The following is a 26,799-nucleotide window of genomic DNA, read 5'->3' on the forward strand; positions in this document are numbered from 1 at the left end:
CCCCTGCATGGGCGAAGGTGGCAGATCGCCGTTTACGGGCGAGGGTTAAGATAGTTTGACGCAGTTTGACTTTAGTTATGCTGGGGCCAGTACTTTGGATGAGGCCCTGAAGATATCGTTTCTCTTGGGACACTCAAGCAGGCACGTAGTACGTACCCAGGATTTCGCCCAGGAGGGGGCCGCCTGCTCTCAAAGGGGCCCACGGGTCACCCGGATGCCGCTGTCAACCCAGGCAGGGGCGTTTCCAGAACCTTTCGATGAGGGGATTGGGCACAGTGGGTCCGGTCCCCCTTGCAGACGGGCCTCTCTGTCCGTCTGTCTGCCTGTCTGTCTAAGTCCTGAGAAAATGTGCAAAATTGGCAGGTAAAAATATCATTTCTTGCTTGAGAAGTATGCATAAAATGCACGGTATTTTATGAGGAAGTGAAGCGAGCGAGCGCCTCAGAGTCACCTGTGTTAGTCCCTCAGAGGTGTCGGTAAAAGGCTATCAGATGCGCTGGTGTGGGGTCCTCACAGGCGCCGTTCTGAGGGCCTTGGGGCTTAGAGACACTGGTGGGGGCCATCACTTAGGCGTGTGTGGGGCCCTGAAAGTTACTGGTGGCCCTTCATAGGCCGGCAAGGGACCCTCAGAGGTCGGTAAGAAGCCCTCAGAGTCGGTGTGGGGGCTCTCAGAGCCGCCGAAGTAGGCCCTTAAAAGGCACTGGTGAGTGGTGTGGGGCCCTTAGAGGTGGCAGTGGAGGCCCTCGCAGGCGCCGTTGTGAGGACCCTCAGAAACACCGGTGTGGGCCGTGGGGCCATAGCAAACGGGTATGAGGCCCTTACAGCTGATCTCTCATTAGCCTTCAAGGACCCTCAGAGGCCGGCAAGGTCCCTCAGAACCTGGCGTGAGGCCCCTCTGGAGATAAGTGTGGCTACAGAAAAGCCCATGGGGTGTTCTCACAAGTCACAAGCCCTGTGGTCTCCTTTCCAGTTGAAGCGTTGCCAGCGCGGGCCCTCTGCCGCCAATTGGCACCGCAGGTCCTCTCGGGCCCGAGGGGACCCTAAACCCTATAACGGACACGTGCCCCCTCGCCCCTGGCCATACCATTGAATCCAAGTGATCACGGGCCGTTCAGGTAATCAGGGGCCTCTCAGATGACCAGGGGCCTTTCAATTGACCAGGGCCTTTCAATTGACCAGGGGACCCTCTGATAACCAGGGGACGGTTATACTAGGGGCTTCACGGGTAACTAAGGGCCTTAATGTGACTGCAAGGGCCCTTCATATAACCAGGTACTCCTGGGGTAAACATGAGCCCTTCAGGTGACCAGGGTTTCTTCAGACCACTGGCCAGGGGTCACCCAGGGGATCAGGGGCCCCTCAGGTAGCTAGGGGCCCTTAAGATAGCTAGGGGCCCCTCAGGTAACCAGGGACCCCTCAGATAACCAGGGGTCCCTCATATAACAAGAGGCCCCACTGGTAACCAGGGGCCTCTCAGAAAATCAGGGGCTCTCAGGCAATCACGAGCCCCTTAGGTAATCAGGGGCCCCTCAGGTAAGCAGGGGCATCTCAGGAAACCAGGGGCCCCCCAGGTAACCATGGGCCCCTCAGATAACAAGGGCCACTCAGGTTACCAGGGCCCCCGTAGCCAGGGGCCCCTCAGGTAACCAGGAGTCCTTCAGATAACCAGGGACCAATCAGGTAGCCAGGGTCCCCTCAGATAACCAGGGGCCCCTCAGATAACCATGGGCCCCTCAGATAACCAGGGGCCACTCAGGTAACCAGGGGCCCCTCAGCTAATCAGGGACCCTCAGGTAACCAGGGCGCCCCTCAGGGCCCCCATGGCCCCCCTTGGGTACGTCACTGTACTCAAGTGACCCAAAGGGCCCACTTGCATGTTTGATGCCAAAGGGGGAGGCCATGGCCTCTTGGCCTCCCCCCTGGATACGCCACTGATGCCAACGGCTGCGGAGGACAGGGGAACGCGTCCGTCCATCAGTTAACAGTTTGAGTTTTTGGACGGGAGTCTCCCTGAAATTTTAGCCAATTTTGTTTTCGTTTTTGTCTCGATTTTTTTTTTTACCTCTGAGCATGCTGCGAAAACAAAGTGGCCGAAATCCGAGGAGAAATTGGATTTCGGGGGTAGGTTAGGTGTTGGACCTCTGGGACCCTGCCCCCCCACACTTTCGAAAACGTTCCTACGCCTATGGAGGCCAGCATGATGTTTTCCGACCAGTACAAGCTCGTGGAGTGCTCCTGGCGGCCATCCGTCTTGTTCGCCTGCTCTGGTAGGCGCCGACGAGTGGTGATCAGATGGTGCCGACATGCGTCAGCCGCCGCGCGCCGGGCCAGCAGCTCCTCACAGGCAGGTCGGCCGCCGAGCTCTAGAGGCGGTCGGCGGTGACGGTCCGTCCGGCCGCTGTTCTGGAACGGCCCGACCAGATGATGGACCACGCTTGACGCTCCAGTGATGTGGAGTTTGGGGTCCGGTTCTTTGGCTTTGCCCGCGTACGGTGCATGTTCAGAATCAGGACTAACCAGGACCTGGCGTCCACCACGTCCCGGAACAGCAGGCTGTTCTAGTCCGGCTTGTTAAGCATTTCACAATGTTTTGCTCTTATTTGCCATGGGAGATCACAAGCATGCAGTAGGAGCTTTTGCTTTACAAATATGCTTGATTCAATATCTTTTTTTTTTGTACCTATGTTATTTCCTGATGGCAAATAGAGCGAAAGAGAGAAATGCTTATTCTGCTACTCTGCTGAAATAATAAAGCGGTATCTGCTAACTACTGGGGCATTGAAGTATGAGAGATTTCCCAGCCCTGGCCGCAGGTCATCTGTGGTTGTCTGTGTCCTGTGCCGCCCTGTGCCGCAGGTCGGCTGTGGTTCTCTTTGTCCTGTGCCGCAGGTCGGCTATGGTTACACCTGTGTCCTGTGCCGCAGGTCGGCTGTGGTTCTCTCTGTCCTGTGCCGCAGGTCGGCTGTGGTTCTCTCTGTCCTGTGCCGCAGGTCGGCTGTGGTTCTCTCTGTCCTGTGCCGCAGGTCGGCTATGGTTACACCTGTGTCCTGTGCCGCAGGTCGGCTATGGTTACACCTGTGTCCTGTGCCGCAGGTCGGCTGTGGTTCTCTCTGTCCTGTGCCGCAGGTCGGCTGTGGTTACACCTGTGTCCTGTGCCGCAGGTTGGCTGTGGTTCTCTCTGTCCTGTGCCGCAGGTCGGCTGTGGTTCTCTCTGTCCTGTGCCGCAGGTCGGCTATGGTTACACCTGTGTCCTGTGCCGCAGGTCGGCTGTGGTTCTCTGTGTCCTACACCGCCTCAGAAGAGAAGCTCACCGTCACCATCATCAGGGCCAAGAAACTGCCGCAGAGAAGTCGAGATGAGCCGGACTCCTGTGACCCGGTCATCAGGTGAGGCCAGAGCATGGCCCGGTCATCAGGTGAGGTCAGAGCAGGGCCCGGTCATCAGGTGAGGTCAGAGCAGGGCCCGGTCATCAGGTGAGGTCAGAGCAGGGCCCGGTCATCAGGTGAGGTCAGAGCAGGGCCCGGTCATCAGGTGAGGTCAGAGCAGGGCCCGGTCATCAGGTGAGGTCAGAGCAGGGCCCGGTCATCAGGTGAGGTCAGAGCAGGGCCCGGTCATCAGGTGAGGTCAGAGCAGGGCCCGGTCAGACCACAGATCCTCGGTGCAAACTGACGACACCAGACCAGAGCGAGTGTTGACCCCGCACTTATAGGGGGGGGGGGGGGGGAGGGGGGTCAACCGGCGAAACGAACAAGCGCGGACGTACGGTTCTCCAGGGTCGTTAGTCGTTACTCGTTGGTCGCTCGGCCAGCGGGAGGGCAACCAGTTCCGCCCCTGTATCGCGTGGCCCCTTGCTCCGCCCAGTTACGCACGAGCGTACTCCACGCCGCGTAGTAGCGTGGGGAGGGGAGGGTTAGAATGGTGGCATGTATAGAGGCTAGAACCAGTTTCCACCGCCATGCCACCGCCCAGCGACATGGAGCGGGTTCAATGACCAGGGCACGGGGAAAGGTCAGAGGTCAGCTATAACGTAGAGCTTTGTGTCTCCCTCCCCTCTGCGTGTAACGACCGCACGACAGCGGCCGGCGGCCGATCAGGCTTGACATGTCAAGGTCACCTGCAGTCAACGGGCTTGGAGAGTTGGTCGAGTGTGCGTCCGCGGCTGACGACAGTCTCGACCATTGTCTATTTGCTGCGAGAGCTGAAATTCTGCAAACCTGACCTTTGATTCCAGCCGACTTTGTATGACAGCAGCTGTATTTTAACCAAGGCTATAGAACTCCAGGTAAGGACACCAGCCGTTTGACCTTGAACACCGCCGGCCGGCCGATGACGTCATTGGAGGCAAGCCGGCTCGCCGGACACATAAGGCGAATGCATAACGGAGGGGCGTTGGAACGTTGCGGGAGCCGGGGAGATATTTTACCACCATTGTTATGTTGATTGATCTGCAGACTGCATTCTTTTAAACCTCGATGCATCCTAGGCCTGGATGGTGCGTACATTCGTGGAACGATCACCCCTTCCGACGTCCGTGGTCGAAGCTGTCTATGTATCTAAAGACACTAAGACGGGTGCAATAACGGCGACCCGATCCCGTCTGGCGAATCTAGAGGGGTCGTAAGGACCCAGGACCCATAAGGACCCAGGCCGAATCTTACCGTCTATTTTTAGGGAAAAGGGGTGGGTGAATTGACAACCGATGGTTTAAGAGATGATGAGAAGGGATCCCATCGTCGATTGTTGTTTGACAGACAACACATGTTGTACTGGGCGTATAACCATCAGAGGTAATGCCTGAACGTAGGCAAGCATAATTGGTCTGTCAAATTGTTTAGGAATATAAAATCGTAATGGAGATCATTGAGGATATGATCTCTACATTACGGGAATTCACTAATTACTACGGCCCATAGGGGCACCGCCGGAGCTGTTATTTTACCATCGGTCCCAGGCAACTCCAGGGAGCTGCAGTACCCGGCGGCCAAAGCGGCCACCTCGTCGACTCGCAGGTCCTGTGGGATTCCGTGATGCTTCAGTGCTTCACCCACAGAAGCACGGGTATAGCAGTAGGATGTGGGCCGTTAGGTGTCTGTCCGCCTCTTCATTGTAGGTACAACGTATACAGCGCCTGGTCCCGCCGAAGCTCGGTATCGACCGTGACTTATTCACAACTGGCTGATCCAGGAAGCGGTCTTGGTCACTGCGGGGGCTTACCCCAAAAAGGTTTCTCCGAATTAATTTAAAAACCCCTGATTTTGATTCCTTGCGCACTGCTGTGCTGTGCAGTGTGATTAACCAACATTTCCTCAGAAAAGTTGTGAAGTTTTCTTTTATTCTCGAAAAGCGATTTCGGGCGCTGCCCCGGAATTGTGGGGGAAGACATTTGCCCCAAATGCCTTCCCCTGGATCCGCCAGTGGGTTGCCACACCCCGAGTTTGACTAAAAACGTCTTCAAACCCCACCAGAAACCGATGGTAAGGTGAATTTAAATCCAATAACTCATCTCTGTCTGCCCGCCTAAACATACTACACAGTTGACAGTACACATGGTACGGCACCCGGCCCTGTCGGAGTTTTGAGCTGACATTTTCGGCTTTCCCCATCCCAAGCTCCATTAGAAACGCCCTCCATCCCCACCCGATTGCTGATGTCAATTCAAATTCAATACCTCATCTCTGTCTGCCCGCCCATAACCCATTCATTGCACACCGTTCAGCGCCCGGTCCCGCCAGAAGTATCCTAGCGCGCTGAGCAGTTGCCTCCAGCCGCGTCATCGCGAGGCCCCGCGCGGCCCATAACTGAATACATTGCGCGAATAGCCGTGTCGCCCCCCCCCCTGATTTTAACCCTCGCGCATATTGGTGTTTTGCCAGCGTCTAGCGTAAAGGGGAGGGGGTCCGTTGGACCCCTTTGCCGTTCAGCCCCTGATCGAGCTAGAGCTTCGCGGAAAAAGAGCGTGTTGCCCGTGACGAAAGGAGGCCGTTGATACCCAAGTTTAAGGTCCTAGGTCATTTGTTGATAGGTCAATATATACTCAAAAGTCGGGAAAATCGGGACCTGTTAAAGCTTCTTAAGTGAGGCTGTTATAAGGTTTTGCGGGGGTGCTAATCACGAATTTCAAGTTAGTTTTGATCACAGATGATGTTTTCGTGCATCAGGTCACATGTTACGAGGGAACCAAAACTACTTCGTAAATGTTCAAACGGTTTCTAAATGCGAAATCAACTCCAAAACCTACCCTGGAAACATATAGGTAGAACTCGAAGCAGTGAACTAAGGTCATCAAAGGTCAGTGACCTGACTGACCTTCACGTGATCTTGACACCCACTAGAATCCATGGATCAACATCCTTTCCTTTCATATGTTTGATCGCTTAAAGCCACAAAAAGACAATAAACGCGCTCCTAATGTGAGCCGAAATACGCTAAATCGCGATTCCGACCAAACATGGTCTTGGAAAACAGGTCACAAGTCAAAGGTCTTTTGGGTTAGGGTCATAAAAATTTTAAGGATATGCGTAATATTGATTAACTCGAGGGCACTGAAAGTTTCGTCGAGAACAGCCGCTTTTTGCGCGAGTTGTTTGCGAAAAACTAAGAGTGGGGCGTCTGTTCGACACCCTCTTATAAGTGCGAAGGTTAAGGTCAGGCCGTTGACCAATGACGTTAAAAGTGAACCTCTGTAAGGTCCCAAAATGTCGCAACGTCGCAACACCCATCGTGCCAGGGGACCTTTCACTGGGTTATGAATCTTATATGATCTACACAGTAGGTACATACTATCTCCTAGAGGCCTCACAACTTGTATGTAGTTATCTCGTATTTTTCTTAAGAGTCACCTGAAGTCAGGTCGGTCACGCAACCTCACGATTATTAATCATTGGGGAAATATGAAAACTGTTATTTTGGCGCCGGGAGCCGTCTAAAGCTGTCTCAAGCGCATTAATTCGTGATATTATACAATCTTTGCGAGCCCCAGCATTTACTTTTGCATTCTTGATCTTAGGCGACTCCATTTATTACGTCACTAAGGTCACAGGAGTTTTCACCAAAAAAGTCCCGATCAAATTGAGCTAGCGAGTCGGGAAGCCACCAAAGGACTTGTGAGGACCTACCGAATCGAATAAGCGATATGACCACTTTGGGCCAGCTTCGTGGACTGAGTGGCTCTGCCCTGATCATTACCTGAGGTGAACAACAAGAACGCGACGAGACGCTTCAGATGAGTACTTAAACCCGCGCCCGGCTGGGGGTCCTGGATTTCCAAGCCCTGCTGGGGGTGTTTGAACACCCCCCCCCCTTCTAACTCGGCTCCTGGGCCATGTAGCGATACGCGGAAGGCGGCGTTCGAAAGAACGTAAAAAATAATGAGGAAATCACTTCGGTCAATTTTTTGGTCAGGTCAAAGGTCAGGTCACCAGAGGTCATTGAAGGCAAAATTTCGCCGATTTCCAGGTCGAATGTCGACAATTTCCAAGAAGCCAACGCATAACTCGGGAACCAATAGAGCTACAGCGCCGTGGAAAAGCGCATTCGATAGCCCTATTAACGCCCTTTCTGAATAATTTTCTCAGATTTGACCTAACGTCAATGGTTTTGCCTGCAGGGGGCAAAAACTGCAAAAAAAAAACGATTTTTTTTTCGGAAAGTTTTTCTGCAATAACTTTTGACCCAAGCCTTGTACGAGCTTACTTTTACCGGCATCGTGTTCCTCTTGTCAAGACGCATCGAATGAACTATAACTTGACCTTGAAAGGTCTACCAATCACCTATGAACTTAAATTTGGGTATCATGGGCTTCTTCTCGTCAAGGGCAACTCGCTCGTTTTTTTTCCGCAAAGCTCTAGCTTGATCAGGGGCCGAACGGCAGGGTGTGTCCGTCCAACCGCCCCCCCCCCCCCTACACACACATTAGCCGCTGGAAAACGCCGCACACAGTCGAGGGTGAATTAGTGATGTCAATTACGGAAAATCGGAATACCGATACCAAACCAAATACCAACCAAAACCACGGGGAAATATCGAAACCGAGCCAACTTGGCAAAATGATGGAAATACCAACTTTTTACCGATTTATTAGTCTCTTATACATTAGTGGGGGTTCACGATACCAACAAAATACCAAACACATTACGATTGAAATACCAAATACCAAGTTGGTATCGGTTTGGTATCGCTATACCAAAAAGTTGGTATCCGATTAACATCTCTAGGGTGAATGCCCCTTGGATGTCGAGAAACTGGTTAGCTGGCCTGCTGACTGCTGGCCCGACAGGCCTCAGCCGCTGACCGCTGACCTATGCGCCCGCCAGAGTCCACCTGCTGCCCGACCAGAGGCGCTATCTGCAGTCGCACCAGAAGAAGAACACCTGCAATCCGCGCTTCGATGAGGAGTTCTCGTTCATGGTGAGTTGACCCGCGCCCCGGTCCTGGATTTCACGCCCTACTGGGGGGGGGGGGGGCTGTTCCTGTCTAGCACGGCTCCTGGGCCACGTAGTGACATGCGGGAAGCTCTATTCGAAAGAACTTCAAAATAAGGACGAAAAGAGTGTCAGAGGCCACTTTTACCAACAGAAATATAGCCGCCTGACGCAATTTTTCTATCAAAAATCCGCCGACGAGTTTCACCAACCACGCGAAAAAAATATTCGCCGACGTGAAAAAATATCAGCCAGAAAAATAGCCAACGAGTTTCACCAACGGCAAATATTAATGGAGTGCTTATCTGCGCCATTATATGTATAAAAACAGCCTAGAAAAATAGACAGGCAGCCCCGTCTATTTTTTTTTTTTTGATGTCGTGTTGGAATAATCGGCCTCATTTGTTACTTATCATCGTGATTTGCGCTTCTCGATATAATAATTTAGTATCATTCATGGCCAATTTGTAAAGCATCTGGGCTTCAAGATTAGAAGAGGAATACTGATGATATTGCGTAAAGAAAGAGCCTTTGTCACCAGGCAGGTCCAAAAGGAACCAACAAGACGGGTGTTTGGTGTTGTGATGTTAGTTTTTTTATTTTATATTATCTATTTGCTACAAGCAGCACCCAACAGTAAGATGATAGTGTATTAACTAGTGGTCAGATTACAAGTTCATTGCTCGCACGGAAGTAGAAAATAATGATGGAAGGCCATTTCCGAAGGTGCTTGAAGAAATGCTGGAAGAAGAGACAGAAAGGCTCATTGGCTCATTGGACTCAATATTTTAACCCGGCAGTTGCTGGGGTATTTCGCCACCCACCGTTTGCTGGGGGGGGGGGGGGCGTTAAACGCCCCCAGCCGATAACTCGAGAACCAATAGGCGCAGCGAAACGCACGAGGCGGCAAACGAAAGAACGCGACGAGACGCTTCAGAAGAGTACTTCAAAGCTGAATTTTGAGGTCACAGGTCGGGTCAAGGTCAGGTCAAACACGTGAAATCGGGCTTTCAGTAGCATGGACTTCAGGACTTCGCAAAGGGCGTCTCTCGTCATAAACTCTGTCAAAACGGTGCACAATCCATCATATAAGGCCTACAAGAGTGTCAGCTCCATGTAGGGGTCAGTCAAGCATAGGTCAGGGTCAGGGTCAGGTCAACCGGGCAGGCACATATACCCGAAAATCAAAACTGATATTCGTAGCCTGTGACACATGTTTTAAGGGTAATTTGGGGCGTAGAACACGATGGTGACATTCATTTTATCATATGTGTACGTGTTTGGCTAAAAAATGTCAATTTAAGAAATGCATGTATCATAGTCGTGAAGAAGTCGCAAGAAATTGCCAAGATTCAGTTCAAGATTTTGGAAAATGCGGAACGATAATCAATAATCGAAGATAGCCATTTGATTGTACATGGTATTGGCAGTCTAATGGCGTTTACGGCATGTCTGTATGTCTATTCTGTGATTTTATATGATTTTTTGAACATATGCCGTTTTTGGTCGAAAACTCAGAAATCATGACGTCACTAAAACCTCGATAACTCAAAAATTTTCCGACCGATTTTTTGAAACTTGGTCACAATAAGCTTCAATCAATTCCCCACAGGTACCCAAAATTTGGCGCGCCTGCGGCGCGCCGTTTTTATGCTATGGCCCGGCGAAAAAGTGGGGGCGTTTAACGCCCCCCCCAGCAACTCGCGGGTTAAATAAATATGTCACTGTTTTCACATATTCATAATTCAGTCCTACATTTGACATTGCAAGGCACCAGCTACTAATACCAACTACTTTTTGGTGGAACTTGAGTTGTGCGGCAAGCAGGGAAGATGCATTGACATTGCTAAGGCCAAAATCGCAAGATTTTCAAGATAAATGATAATGAATATTTCAAATATTTTTTTGGATAGCATGAAAGAAAGGTATAAATACTTGCCTTCGAAACAAAAAGTGCAAAGCTTGGATGTTTGTGAACCCGGACAAACTTGCTGTCATAAGATTTTGCCACTGAACTCAGCAAGTCACACTGCCTTATTTTCTTTTCTTTCAATGGCCAACATTGAAGGAAAAGAAAATGATATTTATGTTGTAAAATGTAAATGAGTCCATAACTGTTGTGTGTGCAGTGTGCACTGTGCTGATATTAAATGCACATGTATCCTGCATGCATGAGTCATGCACATATGATAAAATGAATGTCACCATCGTGTTCTACGCCTGTCAACTGTCAAACTGTCAACTGTCAAACTGTCAAACTGTCAACTGTCAAAGTCATGACCTGTCATGACTTTGTCATGACCATTCATGACCATGTCATGACCATGAGTCATGACCAATCGATGACCTGGATTGACAGGAAAAAACATAACATAGGGGATCTGGCGCGCGGCCCGCCTCTGACCGCACGTCCCCGCCTCTGACTGCACGTCCCCGCCTCTGACGTCCCGTCTCCTTTGACCACACGTCCCCGCCTCTGACCGCACGTCCCCGCCTCTGACTGCACGTGCCCGCCTCTGATGCCAGTATGTGACTCCAGATTCCGCAGCGGCGGCTGTCGGAGCACAGCATCCGGATATCGGTGTACGACAGCCGCCGAAACAGGAAGCACGTGCCGCTGGGCATGGTGACACACAGCCTGCGCGCTGGCGTGCACCTCACCAACGCCGTCCGGGACATCAGGTGAGCCGCACCAACGCCGTCCGGGACATCAGGTGAGCCGCACCAACGCCGTCCGGGACATCAGGTGAGCCGCACCAACGCCGTCCGGGACATCAGGTGAGCCGCACCAACGCCGTCCGGGACATCAGGTTAGCCGCACCAACGCCGTCCGGGACATTAGGTGAGCCGCACCAACGCCATCCGCAACGTCAGCTCCGCTGGATCACCAGTCGTCACTCCATTACCGCTAGCTAGTCGATGCTGTGCATTTCAAATTGAGTTCTAATACATTGAGAAGGAATCTGCAGGTGTCCAGCTGGGGCACGAGGTCAGCTTTGCTAGGGATGTGATTATGACCTGTTCTAAGCGATGCTCCGCTACCATCGCTGACCTGAGAGCAGAGAATGTTGCGGTTCTCAACAACTCTCGAACTGGTGCCCAACCGGCGGCCGCCAAGAGGGCGGAGCGGCGTGCGAAGCGGGGCAGTCCGAATGCCACCTTCACCCATCCGGCTCGAAGGGCGTCCAGCCGGCCCTCCTCGGATGAATAGAGAGGAGCTGTGCTGCACCTGTACCCATACATCAGAGTACAGGGTGTCCCAAAAGTTCGTTCTCACATATTGTTTGCATGTAAACTGGAGTACATTGCGTTTTGCTATGTTTATGACCACTCAATGTGCTCCTCATTTGATGGGCAAACACATGGATACACGTTGCGGCATGTAGTGGCGTCGCCACCGATTTTCGACCCACCTCTAACTCAAAAACTAAGAGGGCTAGAAAGACGCGGTAAAAAGCAGTCGATAGCTCTCAATGCGTACGTTTGAAAGTATTTCGGTCATTTTTAATCTTGGAGCAATATTTGGGTCACTGGAGGTCATCAAAGGTCAAAATTTGCCAAAGGTCATTATATTTTTCAGAAAACATGCATTTATCTCAGCAACTATGATAGCTAGAAAAACGCTTGGAAAAGCAATCGATAGCTTTTGAACTCTTCGTTTGAAAAGATTATCATCAAAATTGACCTCAGGTCAACGGTTTAGCCTCCAGAGAGCAAAAATTCCAAAAATAGCTGTTTTTCGCAAAGTGTTTTTCGACAATAACTTTTGACTAGAAAAAGCCACGACATTTCTATTATCAGAATCGTGTTGCTCTCGACGAGACGCGTCGAATGAACTATTATTTGACCTTGAAAGGTCAACTTAAAAATTTGACCTCAGGTCAAGGTCATGACCTGACCGGAAAAGGTCATGTTGCATATCATTCGATGCGTCTCAACAAGACAAACACAATGAGGCCATCCCCAGCGTCCTATCTCTTTCCAATCGAGAGTTATTGGCAAAAATCTGTTTGTAGCCTCAAATGACCTCGGATGACCTTTCTAGAGGCTATCATCAAAAAAGACACCTTGGTCGTCACGGGTGGTCCAAATCATTGTGATTCTGAAATATTTGGACTGTTCCTATGCGTACACACGGATCTAGAGGCATTTTCATTTTTCTCCATTGACTTATAATGGTAAGGTCACGCCACTGACCTGACCTTAGGTCACGGATATAAAAAATCCGAGATATAAAAATTGTAGGCGCCCATAACAGCATGCAATCCACCAAGTTTAAAACCTTTCTGACAAACACTGCAGGCTGGACATGATAGCAAACTTTTTTTTAGGCCTGGTCAGTTAACTTGACCTGGTGACCTGACCTGACATGACCTGGGGTCAAATATTTCACACCTTGTCCAATATTGATGTACAAAAAACTATGATAAGCGGCGCGGCGCTACGCGCCGCGGTTTTTTATTTATACGCAAAAAACGCGACAGGGTGGTAACATACGTCCCCCCCCCCCCACTGGGGCGATATTTCATATTGTGACCCCCCCCGTGACCTGACCTCTGTGACCTGACCTGGTATCAGTGACCTCAAATAGCAAAATATGTGTTTGAAGAACATTTCGCCATCGATGATTTTCAATGAAATGCATTTTACTCGATTTTACAACGCATTTCTTGAAATGCCTATAAACGGTGAAAATTGGACCTTTGACCTGACCTGTGACGTCATCGGTTTGACCGAGGTCAATGAAATTGGGTCTCAAGGTAGTTCCCTGATGGGGCTATCCAACACCGTTTGCCGCTTGTCGCTAGGTTGCGTGGTTCTCGAGATCTTAGGGGGGAGGCCAAAATGCCCCCCCCAACAGGGCGCGTTGCTCGGCAGAGCCCAACGGGGCGCGGGTTAACCCGAGCCCGGCTGGGGGTCCTGGATTTCCACGCCCTGCTGGGGGGGGGGGGTGTTTGAACACCCCCCCTTCTAACTCGGCTCCTGGGCCACGTAGCGATACGCGGAAGGCGGCGTTCGAAAGAGCGTAAAAAATAATGACGAAATCACTTCGGTCAATTTTTTGGTCAGGTCAAAGGTCAGGTCACCAGAGGTCATTGAAGGCAAAATTTCGTCGATTTCCAGGTCGAATGTCGACAATTTCCAAGAAGCCAACGCATAACTCGGGAACCAATAGAGCTACGGCGCCGCGGAAAAGCGCATTCGATAGCCCTATTAACGGCCTTTCTGAGTAATCCTCTCAGATTTGACCTAACGTCAACGGTTTTGCCTGCAGGGGGCAAAAACTGCAAAAATAGCCGATTTTTTCGGAAACAGTTTTTCTGCAATAACTTTTGACCCAAGCCTTGTACGAGCTTACTTTTACCGGCATCGTGTTTCTCTCGTCAAGACGCATCGAATGAACTATAACTTGACCTTGAAAGGTCAACTTCAAAATTTGACCTCAGGTCAAGGTCATGACATGACCGGAAAGGGTCATGTTGCATATCAGTCGATCCGTATCGTCGAGCTGAACACATCTAAGGCGTTTTCATCGCTCTAGCATGCCTCTATCAAAAGTTATTTGCGAAAAACTGTTAGATACCATTCGTGACCTAAGATGACCTCAGGGCATAAACAGGGGTCACGGACACCATTTTCATGTTCAGTGTGTCTAAACCACTTGTAATTCAGTGTTTGGGAGTGTTTATAATGTCTTTCGTCCAAAAGAGGCGCATTTCAATTTTCTCCCATTGACTTATAATGGGGAGGTCGCAAAATTGACCTGACCTTAGGTCATCGATATCAAAATTCTGAGATATACATTTTGTACATGCTATTGCTCTTAGCAATCGCTGAAAGTTTCAAAGCGATCGGTCACTCGGTGTAGCTATGAGAGACATTGAAACTTTTTATGAGGTGAGGTCACTTCAAGTGACCTGGTGACCTGACCTTGAATGACCTTGGTCTGAAATTTTCACAACATGTGTAGATTTGATGTGTGACAAGGTGTACCAAAAACGGCGGCGCTCCGCGCCGCCGTTTTTGAGATATTCGCGAAAAACCACAAGGGGGGGGGGTGTTCAAACACCCCCCCCCCAGCAGGGCGCGGGTTAACATTAGTTTTGAGTTGAGATAGCCAAATTGGTGGCCATGGCCTGCAAATACCGGTTTGGGCACTCACAACATCGAAAAATGCTTTAATTCGGAGAAATGGAATTTCAATTCAAACTTGCAGTTTTCGGATTCTAAGGGGCTAATGCATTGGAATGCCCCCTTAGAATTTGTGACATCAGCGGAGATCTAACGATTTTAAATCTTTGACTAAAACGTTTGGTAGCACGCGGTGGTATACGCTGCTTTCCGCGCAACAAGTGCCGCACTTTCAAATGAAGTCGCTAGGAACAGCGGAGATGCCAAAAAGTAAACAAAAGTAAAGGTCTAATATCTTGAAAACCGGTGAATATTTTTCGATGAAATTTGGTAGATATTCGTTTTTGCTCTTTCTGAACCGAGCGACATCACTTTCATGCCAATTCATTGACTCTTTTGAAGGTGGCGGGGGGGGGGGGGGTCCGCTGCGTCACGTAATGACGCAAGCGCTCGTTTTTTTTTTTCGCGAGGCTCTAGCAGCTAGCTCAATTATAGGAGCTAAACATGGGGTCGGGGAATCACTCCATTCTCACTCACTATTTGGCCGGGATAGTGTTTGCAATTATTGTTAAAATCTAGCATTTTAAGATTTCAAATGCCCAAGTCTTTCAATTCAAGGTCATAACACCAGGTCACGTCAAGTGACCTTACCTCAAGGAAAATTCCTGTGCTCATCATATCTAAATACACCGACTAACCGATCACTTCAGAACTTTCAACGATTTTAATGGGCAACAGTATATGTACTTGAAACGTTTACTTTGCAAGTTTGACATTGTTGACAGAAAGGCCGGGTCAATTTTGAGATCGCTCAAGTCAATGGGAGAAAATTGAACTGCGCTTTTTTACGGGACGCATAATAAACACTCTGAAAACATGTGGTGCTTGATGAGATACAATACTGAATGAGAAAATTGTTTGTTTTGTTGGGGGCCATCTTTTTCGGTCTGAAAAGGCCCTTGCAGAGCTATGACATACATAACCATGCTCTGGTGTAATAATTGGGTTGTGCGAGCCAGCGACAGTGATCTGCGGAAGCGAGACTGTTCCCGTGGGACGACTGCCCTGTCGGGACGGTCCAGCCGTCTCCCAAACGGTCACCCGAAGAGGATGATGTGTCCTGGAATGGATCCGACATCAACTACAGGTTGGCTGGTGGGGTGACCTCCAGTCCAGAGAGGGAAGCATGAAGACTAGGGGCGATGCGGATTGGTTTTTCCTGAGGATAGCGAGGACGGAAGGAATCTAGCACCCTTGAACCTTCCTTATACTGAATGTATCTGAGGCTGTTAAATCTACTAAGCGTTTTTTCTCGACATCGTCAAGGTGTCATTAACAAAAAATATGAAATCCGGGAGGATAAATTATATATAGAAATTGTGGCCAACAGAACATTATCAGTTGCGTTCAACATACTCGTAAGCATGTTCACACACCCATCTTACATATGGGCCATGTAATAATTATTTTTGATAGACATGCTTAAGTTATGAAATCATCTGAAGTGTTTGTAAAGCTCCACGATACGAATCTAATATCCTGCTATGCATTATGACCATTTCTGGTCAGGTCATGTCTTTGAACATAGGCCAAATTTTTCAAATGACCTTTAATGATCAACTTTTGATTCATTCGAAGCGTTTTGATAAGAGGAACACGAGGCTGGTAAAATTAATTTCATGCAAGTTAAGCTAAAAACTTTTAAGTGTTTGTGGAAAAGCAATTAGTTTTCTCATAATAGCAATGGTGGCAGTTGTTGTTATTTACATGCTAAGCCGTTCACCTTAATTAAATCTGGCAATATTATTCAGACATAGCGGTAAACGAGCTGATTGTTGTGTTAGGTTAGGCTCCTTCGGTCGATTTCAGAGTGGGAAGGATGAGTGGAATTAGGGGGGGGGGGGAAGGGGGCCTGGGCGGCAGTCCTGGCCCTCATGCTCCGCTGGGGCCGAGCCTATCACGTGGGTTGGATTGCCCTGACACATGGATAGCCCTGGGCGGTGTTTCACGGCCCCGCGCTGCAGCACGCTGCGCTGCGCTGCTGCATTGTTGCGGCGGATGATAAGAAATAAGAATTCGGCTCCACGCTAGCGTTGCGAGCTTCCGAGTCTGTTGATGTTTCCATGGAAATTGGAAACCCAATGCACCGGTGCGCGCAACGCACCCTGTCTAAGCAAAATGTTACCACCGATGACCTCTAGTGACATGACCTCTGGCTATGACCCGATCCAAAATTGGCTGAAGTATTTTTTTCTTCTTTTTGCTACTTTTGACGCTACTTCGAATACCCCTTAAATGCCCAAAGCTGAGTTATAAGAATGATGCTCAATCCCCATTTCCCCTCCAACAGGGCGTGAGTGTCAAGGCATTCCTGTGGGGCACGGGCTAACAATGACTATCTCATAATCATTGTGGCCATGAACATCTACTGCCATTCTTTAACACCGGTTTCGCTGCGCTGAGCGGTGGCCGTCCCGTTTGTTGGATCCTACAGCTGGCTGGCGGAAAGCGTTACCGGCCGCCCGTCCACCGCCCGCGGGCCGGACCGAGCGGTCCCGCTGACCCTACCTGACCTGAGCCCGGCGCGATATGGGACAGGCAGACGGGGGTTCGGCTCAGCGAAGGCAGCGCCCACTGGTGCTGGGGACTTTTTTAATAGACTTCTGTACTGGTGGTGTCTGTGGTGGGCGGGGAGTGTACTGGTGGTGTCTGTGGTGGGAGTGTAGTGTACTGGTGGTGTCTGTGGTGGGAGTGTAGTGTGCTGGTGGTGTCTGTGGTGGGAGTGTAGTGTACTGGTGGTGTCTGTGGTGGGAGTGTAGTGTACTGGTGGTGTCTGTGTTGGGAGTGTAGTGTACTGGTGGTGTCTGTGGTGGGAGTGTAGTGTACTGGTGGTGTCTGTGGTGGGAGTGCAGTGTACTGGTGGTGTCTGTGGTGGGAGTGCAGTGTACTGGTGTTGTCTGTGGTGGGAGTGTAGTGTACTGGTGGTGTCTGTGGTGGGAGTGTAGTGTACTCGTGGTGTCTGTGGTGGGAGTGTAGTGTACTGGTGGTGTCTGTGGTGGGAGTGCAGTGTACTGGTGGTGTCTGTGGTGGGAGTGTAGTGTACTGGTGGTGTCTGTGGTGGGAGTGTATGTACTGGTGGTGTCTGTGGTGGGAGTGTAGTGTACTGGTGGTGTCTGTGGTGGGGGTGTAGTGTACTGGTGGTGTCTGTGGTGGGAGTGTAGTGTACTGGTGGTGTCTGTGGTGGGAGTGTAGTGTACTGATGGTGTCTGTGGTGGGAGTGTAGTGTACTGGTGGTGTCTGTGGTGGGAGTGTAGTGTACTGGTGGTGTCTGTGGTGGGAGTGTAGTGTGCTGGTGGTGTCTGTGGTGGGAGTGCAGTGTACTGGTGGTGTCTGTGGTGGGAGTGTAGTGTACTGGTGGTGTCTGTGGTGGGAGTGTAGTGTACTGGTGGTGTCTGTGGTGGGAGTGTAGTGTGCTGGTGGTGTCTGTGGTGGGAGTGCAGTGTACTGGTGGTGTCTGTGGTGGGAGTGTAGTGTACTGGTGGTGTCTGTGGTGGGAGTGTAGTGTACTGGTGGTGTCTGTGGTGGGAGTGTAGTGTACTGGTGGTGTCTGTGGTGGGAGTGTAGTGCACTGGTGGTGTCTGTGGTGGGAGTGTAGTGTACTGGTGGTGTCTGTGGTGGGAGTGTAGTGTACTGGTGGTGTCTGTGGTGGGAGTGTAGTGTACTGGTGGTGTCTGTGGTGGGAGTGTAGTGTGCTGGTGGTGTCTGTGGTGGGAGTGCAGTGTACTGGTGTTGTCTGTGGTGGGAGTGTAGTGTACTGGTGGTGTCTGTGGTGGGAGTGTAGTGTACTGGTGGTGACTGTGGTGGGAGTGTAGTGTACTGGTGGTGTCTGTGGTGGGAGTGTAGTGTACTGGTGGTGTCTGTGGTGGGAGTGTAGTGTACTGGTGGTGTCTGTGGTGGGAGTGTATGTACTGGTGGTGTCTGTGGTGGGAGTGTAGTGTACTGGTGGTGTCTGTGGTGGGAGTGTAGTGTACTGGTGTTGTCTGTGGTGGGAGTGTAGTGTACTGGTGGTGTCTGTGGTGGGAGTGTAGTGCACTGGTGGTGTCTGTGGTGGGAGTGTAGTGTACTGGTGGTGTCTGTGGTGGGAGTGTAGTGTACTGGTGGTGTCTGTGGTGGGAGTGTAGTGTACTGGTGGTGTCTGTGGTGGGAGTGTAGTGTGCTGGTGGTGTCTGTGGTGGGAGTGCAGTGTACTGGTGTTGTCTGTGGTGGGAGTGTAGTGTACTGGTGGTGTCTGTGGTGGGAGTGTAGTGTACTGGTGGTGACTGTGGTGGGAGTGTAGTGTACTGGTGGTGTCTGTGGTGGGAGTGTAGCTTGTACTGGTGGTGTCTGTGGTGGGAGTGTAGTGTACTGGTGTTGTCTGTGGTGGGAGTGCAGTGTACTGGTGGTGTCTGTGGTGGGAGTGTAGTGCACTGGTGGTGTCTGTGGTGGGAGTGTAGTGTACTGGTGGTGTCTGTGGTGGGAGTGTAGTGTACTGGTGGTGTCTGTGGTGGGAGTGTAGTGTACTGGTGGTGTCTGTGGTGGGAGTGTAGTGTACTGGTGGTGTCTGTGGTGGGAGTGTAGTGTACTGGTGTTGTCTGTGGTGGGAGTGTAGTGTACTGGTGGTGTCTGTGGTGGGAGTGTAGTGTGCTGGTGGTGTCTGTGGTGGGAGTGTAGTGTACTGGTGGTGACTGTGGTGGGAGTGTAGTGTACTCGTGGTGTCTGTGGTGGGAGTATATGTACTGGTGGTGTCTGTGGTGGGAGTGTAGTGTACTGGTGGTGACTGTGGTGGGAGTGTAGTGTGCTGGTGGTGTCTGTGGTGGGAGTGTAGTGTACTGGTGGTGTCTGTGGTGGGAGTGTATTGTACTGGTGGTGTCTGTGGTGGGAGTGTAGTGTACTGGTGGTCACTGTGGTGGGAGTGTAGTGTACTGGTGGTGTCTGTGGTGGGAGTGTAGTGTACTGGTGGTGTCTGTGGTGGGCGGGGAGTGTATGTACTGGTGGTGTCTGTGGTGGGAGTGTAGTGTACTGGTGGTGTCTGTGGTGGGAGTGTAGTGCACTGGTGGTGTCTGTGGTGGGAGTGTAGTGTACTGGTGGTGTCTGTGGTGGGAGTGTAGTGTACTGGTGGTGTCTGTGGTGGGAGTGTATGTACTGGTGGTGTCTGTGGTGGGAGTGTAGTGTACTGGTGGTGTCTGTGGTGGGAGTGTAGTGCACTGGTGGTGTCTGTGGTGGGAGTGTAGTGTACTGGTGGTGTCTGTGGTGGGAGTGTAGTGTACTGGTGGTGTCTGTGGTGGGAGTGTAGTGCACTGGTGGTGTCTGTGGTGGGAGTGTAGTGTACTGGTGGTGTCTGTGGTGGGAGTGTAGTGCACTGGTGGTGTCTGTGGTGGGAGTGTAGTGTACTGGTGGTGTCTGTGGTGGGAGTGTAGTGTACTGGTGGTGTCTGTGGTGGGAGTGTATGTACTGGTGGTGTCTGTGGTGGGAGTGTAGTGTACTGGTGGTGTCTGTGGTGGGAGTGTAGTGTACTGGTGTTGTCTGTGGTGGGAGTGTAGTGTACTGGTGGTGTCTGTGGTGGGAGTGTAGTGCACTGGTGGTGTCTGTGGTGGGAGTGTAGTGTACTGGTGGTGTCTGTGGTGGGAGTGTAGTGTACTGGTGGTGTCTGTGGTGGGAGTGTAGTGTACTGGTGGTGTCTGTGGTGGGAGTGTAGTGTGCTGGTGGTGTCTGTGGTGGGAGTGCAGTGTACTGGTGTTGTCTGTGGTGGGAGTGTAGTGTACTGGTGGTGTCTGTGGTGGGAGTGTAGTGTACTGGTGGTGACTGTGGTGGGAGTGTAGTGTACTGGTGGTGTCTGTGGTGGGAGTGTAGTGTACTGGTGGTGTCTGTGGTGGGAGTGTAGTGTACTGGTGTTGTCTGTGGTGGGAGTGCAGTGTACTGGTGGTGTCTGTGGTGGGAGTGTAGTGCACTGGTGGTGTCTGTGGTGGGAGTGTAGTGTACTGGTGGTGTCTGTGGTGGGAGTGTAGTGTACTGGTGGTGTCTGTGGTGGGAGTGTAGTGTACTGGTGTTGTCTGTGGTGGGAGTGTAGTGTACTGGTGGTGTCTGTGGTGGGGGTGTAGTGTACTGGTGGTGTCTGCGGTGGGAGTGTAGTGTACTGGTGGTGTCTGTGGTGGGAGTGTAGTGTACTGGTGGTGTCTGTGGTGGGAGTGTAGTGTGCTGGTGGTGTCTGTGGTGGGAGTGTAGTGTACTGGTGGTGACTGTGGTGGGAGTGTAGTGTACTCGTGGTGTCTGTGGTGGGAGTGTATGTACTGGTGGTGTCTGTGGTGGGAGTGTAGTGTACTGGTGGTGACTGTGGTGGGAGTGTAGTGTGCTGGTGGTGTCTGTGGTGGGAGTGTAGTGTACTGGTGGTGTCTGTGGTGGGAGTGTATTGTACTGGTGGTGTCTGTGGTGGGAGTGTAGTGTACTGGTGGTGACTGTGGTGGGAGTGTAGTGTACTGGTGGTGTCTGTGGTGGGAGTGTAGTGTACTGGTGGTGTCTGTGGTGGGCGGGGAGTGTATGTACTGGTGGTGTCTGTGGTGGGAGTGTAGTGCACTGGTGGTGTCTGTGGTGGGAGTGTAGTGCACTGGTGGTGTCTGTGGTGGGAGTGTAGTGTACTGGTGGTGTCTGTGGTGGGAGTGTAGTGTACTGGTGGTGTCTGTGGTGGGAGTGTATGTACTGGTGGTGTCTGTGGTGGGAGTGTAGTGTACTGGTGGTGTCTGTGGTGGGAGTGTAGTGTACTGGTGGTGTCTGTGGTGGGAGTGTATGTACTGGTGGTGTCTGTGGTGGGAGTGTAGTGTACTGGTGGTGTCTGTGGTGGGGGTGTAGTGTACTGGTGGTGTCTGTGGTGGGAGTGTATGTACTGGTGGTGTCTGTGGTGGGGGTGTAGTGTACCGGTGGTGTCTGTGGTGGGAGTGCAGTGTACTGGTGGTGTCTGTGGTGGGAGTGTAGTGTACTGGTGGTGTCTGTGGTGGGAGTGTAGTGTACTGGTGGTGTCTGTGGTGGGAGTGTAGTGTGCTGGTGGTGTCTGTGGTGGGAGTGCAGTGTACTGGTGGTGTCTGTGGTGGGAGTGTAGTGTACTGGTGGTGTCTGTGGTGGGGGTGTAGTGTACTGGTGGTGTCTGCGGTGGGAGTGTAGTGTACTGGTGGTGTCTGTGGTGGGAGTGTAGTGTACTGGTGGTGTCTGTGGTGGGAGTGTAGTGTGCTGGTGGTGTCTGTGGTGGGAGTGTAGTGTACTGGTGGTGACTGTGGTGGGAGTGTAGTGTACTCGTGGTGTCTGTGGTGGGAGTGTATGTACTGGTGGTGTCTGTGGTGGGAGTGTAGTGTACTGGTGGTGACTGTGGTGGGAGTGTAGTGTGCTGGTGGTGTCTGTGGTGGGAGTGTAGTGTACTGGTGGTGTCTGTGGTGGGAGTGTATTGTACTGGTGGTGTCTGTGGTGGGAGTGTAGTGTACTGGTGGTGACTGTGGTGGGAGTGTAGTGTACTGGTGGTGTCTGTGGTGGGAGTGTAGTGTACTGGTGGTGTCTGTGGTGGGCGGGGAGTGTATGTACTGGTGGTGTCTGTGGTGGGAGTGTAGTGCACTGGTGGTGTCTGTGGTGGGAGTGTAGTGCACTGGTGGTGTCTGTGGTGGGAGTGTAGTGTACTGGTGGTGTCTGTGGTGGGAGTGTAGTGTACTGGTGGTGTCTGTGGTGGGAGTGTATGTACTGGTGGTGTCTGTGGTGGGAGTGTAGTGTACTGGTGGTGTCTGTGGTGGGAGTGTAGTGTACTGGTGGTGTCTGTGGTGGGAGTGTATGTACTGGTGGTGTCTGTGGTGGGAGTGTAGTGTACTGGTGGTGTCTGTGGTGGGGGTGTAGTGTACTGGTGGTGTCTGTGGTGGGAGTGTATGTACTGGTGGTGTCTGTGGTGGGGGTGTAGTGTACCGGTGGTGTCTGTGGTGGGGGTGTAGTGTACTGGTGGTGTCTGTGGTGGGAGTGTAGTGTACTGGTGGTGTCTGTGGTGGGAGTGTAGTGTACTGGTGGTGTCTGTGGTGGGAGTGTAGTGTACTGGTGGTGTCTGTGGTGGGAGTGTAGTGTACTGGTGGTGACTGTGGTGGGAGTGTAGTGTGCTGGTGGTGTCTGTGGTGGGAGTGTAGTGTGCTGGTGGTGTCTGTGGTGGGAGTGTAGTGTACTGGTGGTGTCTGTGGTGGGCGGGGAGTGTACTGGTGGTGACCGGGACAGTCTTCTCTCGGCCAGCCGGGTCGACGATGAGCTGGACAGCGGCTGCAGCGCCGGCAGCGCGAGCACCAGCTGCGTGCGCGCGGCTGCGGCCGCGGCGCCGGCGGCCGGCACGGCAGGCGGCTTGCTGGTGGGCCTCACCTACAACGCCGGCCTGCGGCGGCTCACCGTGGCCCTCCTGGAGGCCGTGCAGCTGGAGGTGGGTAGCGGTGACATACACGCACGCACGCATGGTAGGGGTTTACTCTTTTTATGAGGTGAGGTCAAGTGACGTGGCCTGGTGACCTGACCTTGAGTGACCTTGGTATGCAATTTTCACCGCATTTGTAGAAAAGTGTTTAACAAGGTGTTAAAAGCGCAGGGGGATGTTCAGTGAGTTCACACCCAGCAGGGCGCGGTTAACCAAGCGCGACTGGGCTCGCTGCCGTGTCGGCGCGATGTGTGCGGCCGTGTCGGCTGACAGCTGACGGCCGTGCCAGCTGACAGCTGACGGCCGTGCCAGCTGACAGCTGACGGCCGTGCCAGCTGACAGCTGACGGCCGTGCCAGCTGACAGCTGACTGTGTCCCACAGAGTGTCAGCGGCAGCGGCGGCGGGGCTGAGCACCCGTCCACGTACGCTAAGGTGACCATGTACCACCACACGCGTGGAATCCAGTCAATACGAACCGAGACCGTCCGCAACAGCAGCTGGTGAGTCCAGATCGGCACCTGCGCCCAATCTTACCAAATGCGGTGAATGCGCATTCACGGCATTTGGTAACATTTAGAACTATTCCACATTCACTTATTCATTCGTTTAGGCAACATTCATTTCATAATCATTCACGCTATTAAAATCATTGGACAAGTTAAGCTGGATGTAAATAAAAATAATATATTTGATATCAGTGCCGTAAAATCCGGCCAGTGCAGCCAAATCCTATTTATGGCATTGGTAAGGGGTGCGTATTATTTAGGCCAGGGTTCATAATGTCCAGGGCACGATGCGTCCAGTGTTTTTTTTTTTTTTAATATAGTACGAACCACTGTTTGAAACGGCCAGTGCTCATATTTTCCAGGGATTACGTGGTCCAAATGTGGCCAACTGGCTGAAGGGTTAATTTAAAGAGGCCATGGTGTGTCAGAAGTGGAAATAGCTTTATGTGGAAATAGCCACACGGCTTTAGTTCTCCAGCCTTGTCAACAGATGGCAGTACCGCAATATGGGCGGTGGATCGTGCAATTGACGTCAAATTTTCGGTACCTGCTAAGAATTGAATGACAAATCTTGTCATGCAAGAATGAAGTAAATTGGTCCACAACTTTTCTAACAACAGCGGTATAAAGTCAAACACCCTGCCAGAGCGGCGGCGCGCCGGCCGGCGGCGGCCGTTACGCGCCGCCTGGGAGACTGCCGGTGCGGAACGGTTCCGACTTTGCATTACACTAAAACCTGTCAACTGCTTGGAATAGTTATTATAGCAAAATTTCCATTCAAGTGAGGAATAATCCAAGGGCAGGAAGCATGTATGTTTGTGTGCATACTGTGCAAGCCAAGAAGCTGCATTAGTAGATACTCGCTAATATTAGATCCAGCCAAGTCCAAATGCATTCCACGGGATGTGTTTCTAATGCGTCAACAATATTTATCGTTCGAGGGCGGATACGGTTTTAACGATACAATTTTTTTGCACAGCTCTATTCCTTGAATAATTCTCTTCCAGCGCCTTATTCCTAGTTAAGCGAATTAGTCCACCCTGGTTGAATAAATAAGGCGATTTCGCCAAAAGGTCGCGGAAACCCGACCGAAAACGGCCGCGCTCAACGTTAATTTGGGCATGTAGACTCTTAAAAACTCGCATTGGGCGGAAAGGGTTTCCAAGGTATTGGCTCCAAAACAACGTAGCGTCTCCCAAATACGTCCAAGTGATCCACCGCGCTCCTAGTTAACCCGCGCCCGACTGGGGGTCCTGGATTTCCACGCCCTGCTGGGGGGGGGGGGGGAGGGTGTTTGAACACCTCCCTTCTAACTCGGCTCCTGGGCCACGTAGCGATACGCGGAAGGCGGCATTCGAAAGAGCGTCAGAAATAATGACGAATTCACTTCGGTCAATTTTTTGGTCAGGTCAAAGGTCAGATCACCAGAGGTCATTGCAGGCAAAGTTTCGCCGATTTCCAGGTCGAATGTCGAAAATTTTCAAGAAGCCAACGCATAACTCGGGAACCAATAGAGCTACAGCGCCGCGAAAAAGCGTATTCGATAGCTCTATTAACCCGGCAGTTGCTGGGGTATTTCGCCACCCACCGTTTGCTGGGGGGGGGGGGGGGGGGCGTTAAATGCCCCCAGCCGATAACTCGAGAACCAATAGGCGCAGCGAAACGCACAAGGCGGCAAACGAAAGAGCGCGACGAGACGCTTCAGATGAGTACTTGAATTTTGAGGTCACAGGTCGGGTCAAGGTCAGGTCAAACACCTGAAATCGGGCTTTCAGTAGCATGGACTTCAGGACTTCGCAATGGGCGCCTCTCGCCATAAACTCTGTCAAAACGGTGCACAATCCATCTTATAAGGCCTACAAGAGTGTCAGCTTCATATAGGGGTCAGTCAAGCATAGGTCAGGGTCAAGGTCAGGTCAACCGGGTAGGCACATATCCCCGAAAATCAAAACTGATATTCGCAGCCTGTGACACATGTTTTATAGGTAATTTGGGGCGTAGAACACGATGGTGACATTCATTTTATCATATGTGTACGTGTTTGGCTCAAAAAGTTCAATTTAAGAAATTCATGTATCATGGTCGTGAACTGTGAAGTAGTCACGAAAAATTGCCAAGATTCAGTTCAAGATTTTGGAAAATGCGGAACGATAATCAATAATCGAAGATAGCCATTTGATTGATCATGATATTGGCAGTCTAATGGCGTTTATGGCATATCTGTATGTCTATTCTGTGATTTTATATGATTTTTTGAACATATGCCGTTTTTGGTCGAAAACTCAGAAATCATGACGTCACTAAAACCTCGATATCTTAAAAATTTTCCGACCGATTTTTTTAAACTTTGTCACAATAAACTTCAATCAATTCCCTACAGGTACCCAAAATTTGGCGCGCCTGCGGCGCGCCGTTTTTATGGTTTGGCCCGACGAAAAAAGTGGGGGCGTTTAACGCCCCCCCCCCAGCAACTCGCGGGTTAACGCCCTTTCTGAGTAATTCACTCAGATTTGACCTAACCTTAACGATTTTGCCTGCAGGGAGCAAAAACTGCAAAAATAGCCGATTTTTCGGAAACAGTTTTTCTGCAATAACTTTTGACCCAAGCCTTGTACGAACTTACTTTTACCGGCATCGTGTTCCTCTCGTCAAGACGCATCGAATGAACTATAACTTGACATTGAAAGGTCAACTTGAAAATTTGAGCTCGGGCGTTTTCATCGCTCTAGCATGCCTCTATCAAAAGTTATTTGCGAAAAACTGTTAGATACCATTCGTGACCTAAGATGATCTCAGGGCATAAACAGGGGTCACGGACACTATTTTCATGTTCAGTGTGTCTAAACCACTTGTAATTCAGTGTCTGGAAGTGTTTATAATGTCTTTCGTCCAAAACAGGCGCATTTCAAATTTTCTCCCATTGACTTATAACGAGGAGGTCGCAAAATTGACCTGACCTTAGGTCATCGATATCAAAATTCTGAGATATACATTTTGTACATGCTATTGCTCTTAGCAATCGCTGAAAGTTTCAAAGCGATCGGTCACTCGGTGTAGCTATGACAGACATTGAAACTTTTTATGAGGTGAGGTCACTTCAAGTTACCTGGTGACCTGACCTTGAATGACCTTGGGTTGAAATTTTCACAACATGTGTAGAATTGATGTATGATAAGGTGTACCAAAAACGACAGGGGGTGTTCAAACACCCCCCCCCCCCGCAGGGCGCGGGTGAACCCGCGAGTTGCTGAGGGTGCGTTAAACGCCCACACTTTTTTGCCGCGC

At 51.0% G+C, this 26,799-nt stretch overlaps 1 protein-coding gene across 1 annotated transcript in view; it reads left to right on the forward strand.

The window, feature by feature from the left end:
- Nucleotides 1–26,799, forward strand: part of LOC122387704 (synaptotagmin-15-like) — a 95,203-nt gene that overhangs the window by 7,919 nt on the left and 60,485 nt on the right. Inside the window, exons 3-7 of the mRNA XM_043378113.1 lie at nucleotides 3,263–3,386; nucleotides 8,313–8,406; nucleotides 10,960–11,102; nucleotides 22,836–23,016; nucleotides 23,390–23,508. Of these exons, the coding sequence (XP_043234048.1) occupies nucleotides 8,404–8,406; nucleotides 10,960–11,102; nucleotides 22,836–23,016; nucleotides 23,390–23,508 (446 nt within the window). The 5' untranslated portion in view covers nucleotides 3,263–3,386; nucleotides 8,313–8,403. The remainder of the gene's footprint in view (nucleotides 1–3,262; nucleotides 3,387–8,312; nucleotides 8,407–10,959; nucleotides 11,103–22,835; nucleotides 23,017–23,389; nucleotides 23,509–26,799) is intronic.

Source organism: Amphibalanus amphitrite, unplaced genomic scaffold, assembly GCF_019059575.1.
Source record: "Amphibalanus amphitrite isolate SeventyFive unplaced genomic scaffold, NRLGWU_Aamphi_draft 000295F_arrow, whole genome shotgun sequence".
In the NCBI taxonomy this organism is placed as follows: domain Eukaryota; kingdom Metazoa; phylum Arthropoda; class Thecostraca; order Balanomorpha; family Balanidae; genus Amphibalanus; species Amphibalanus amphitrite.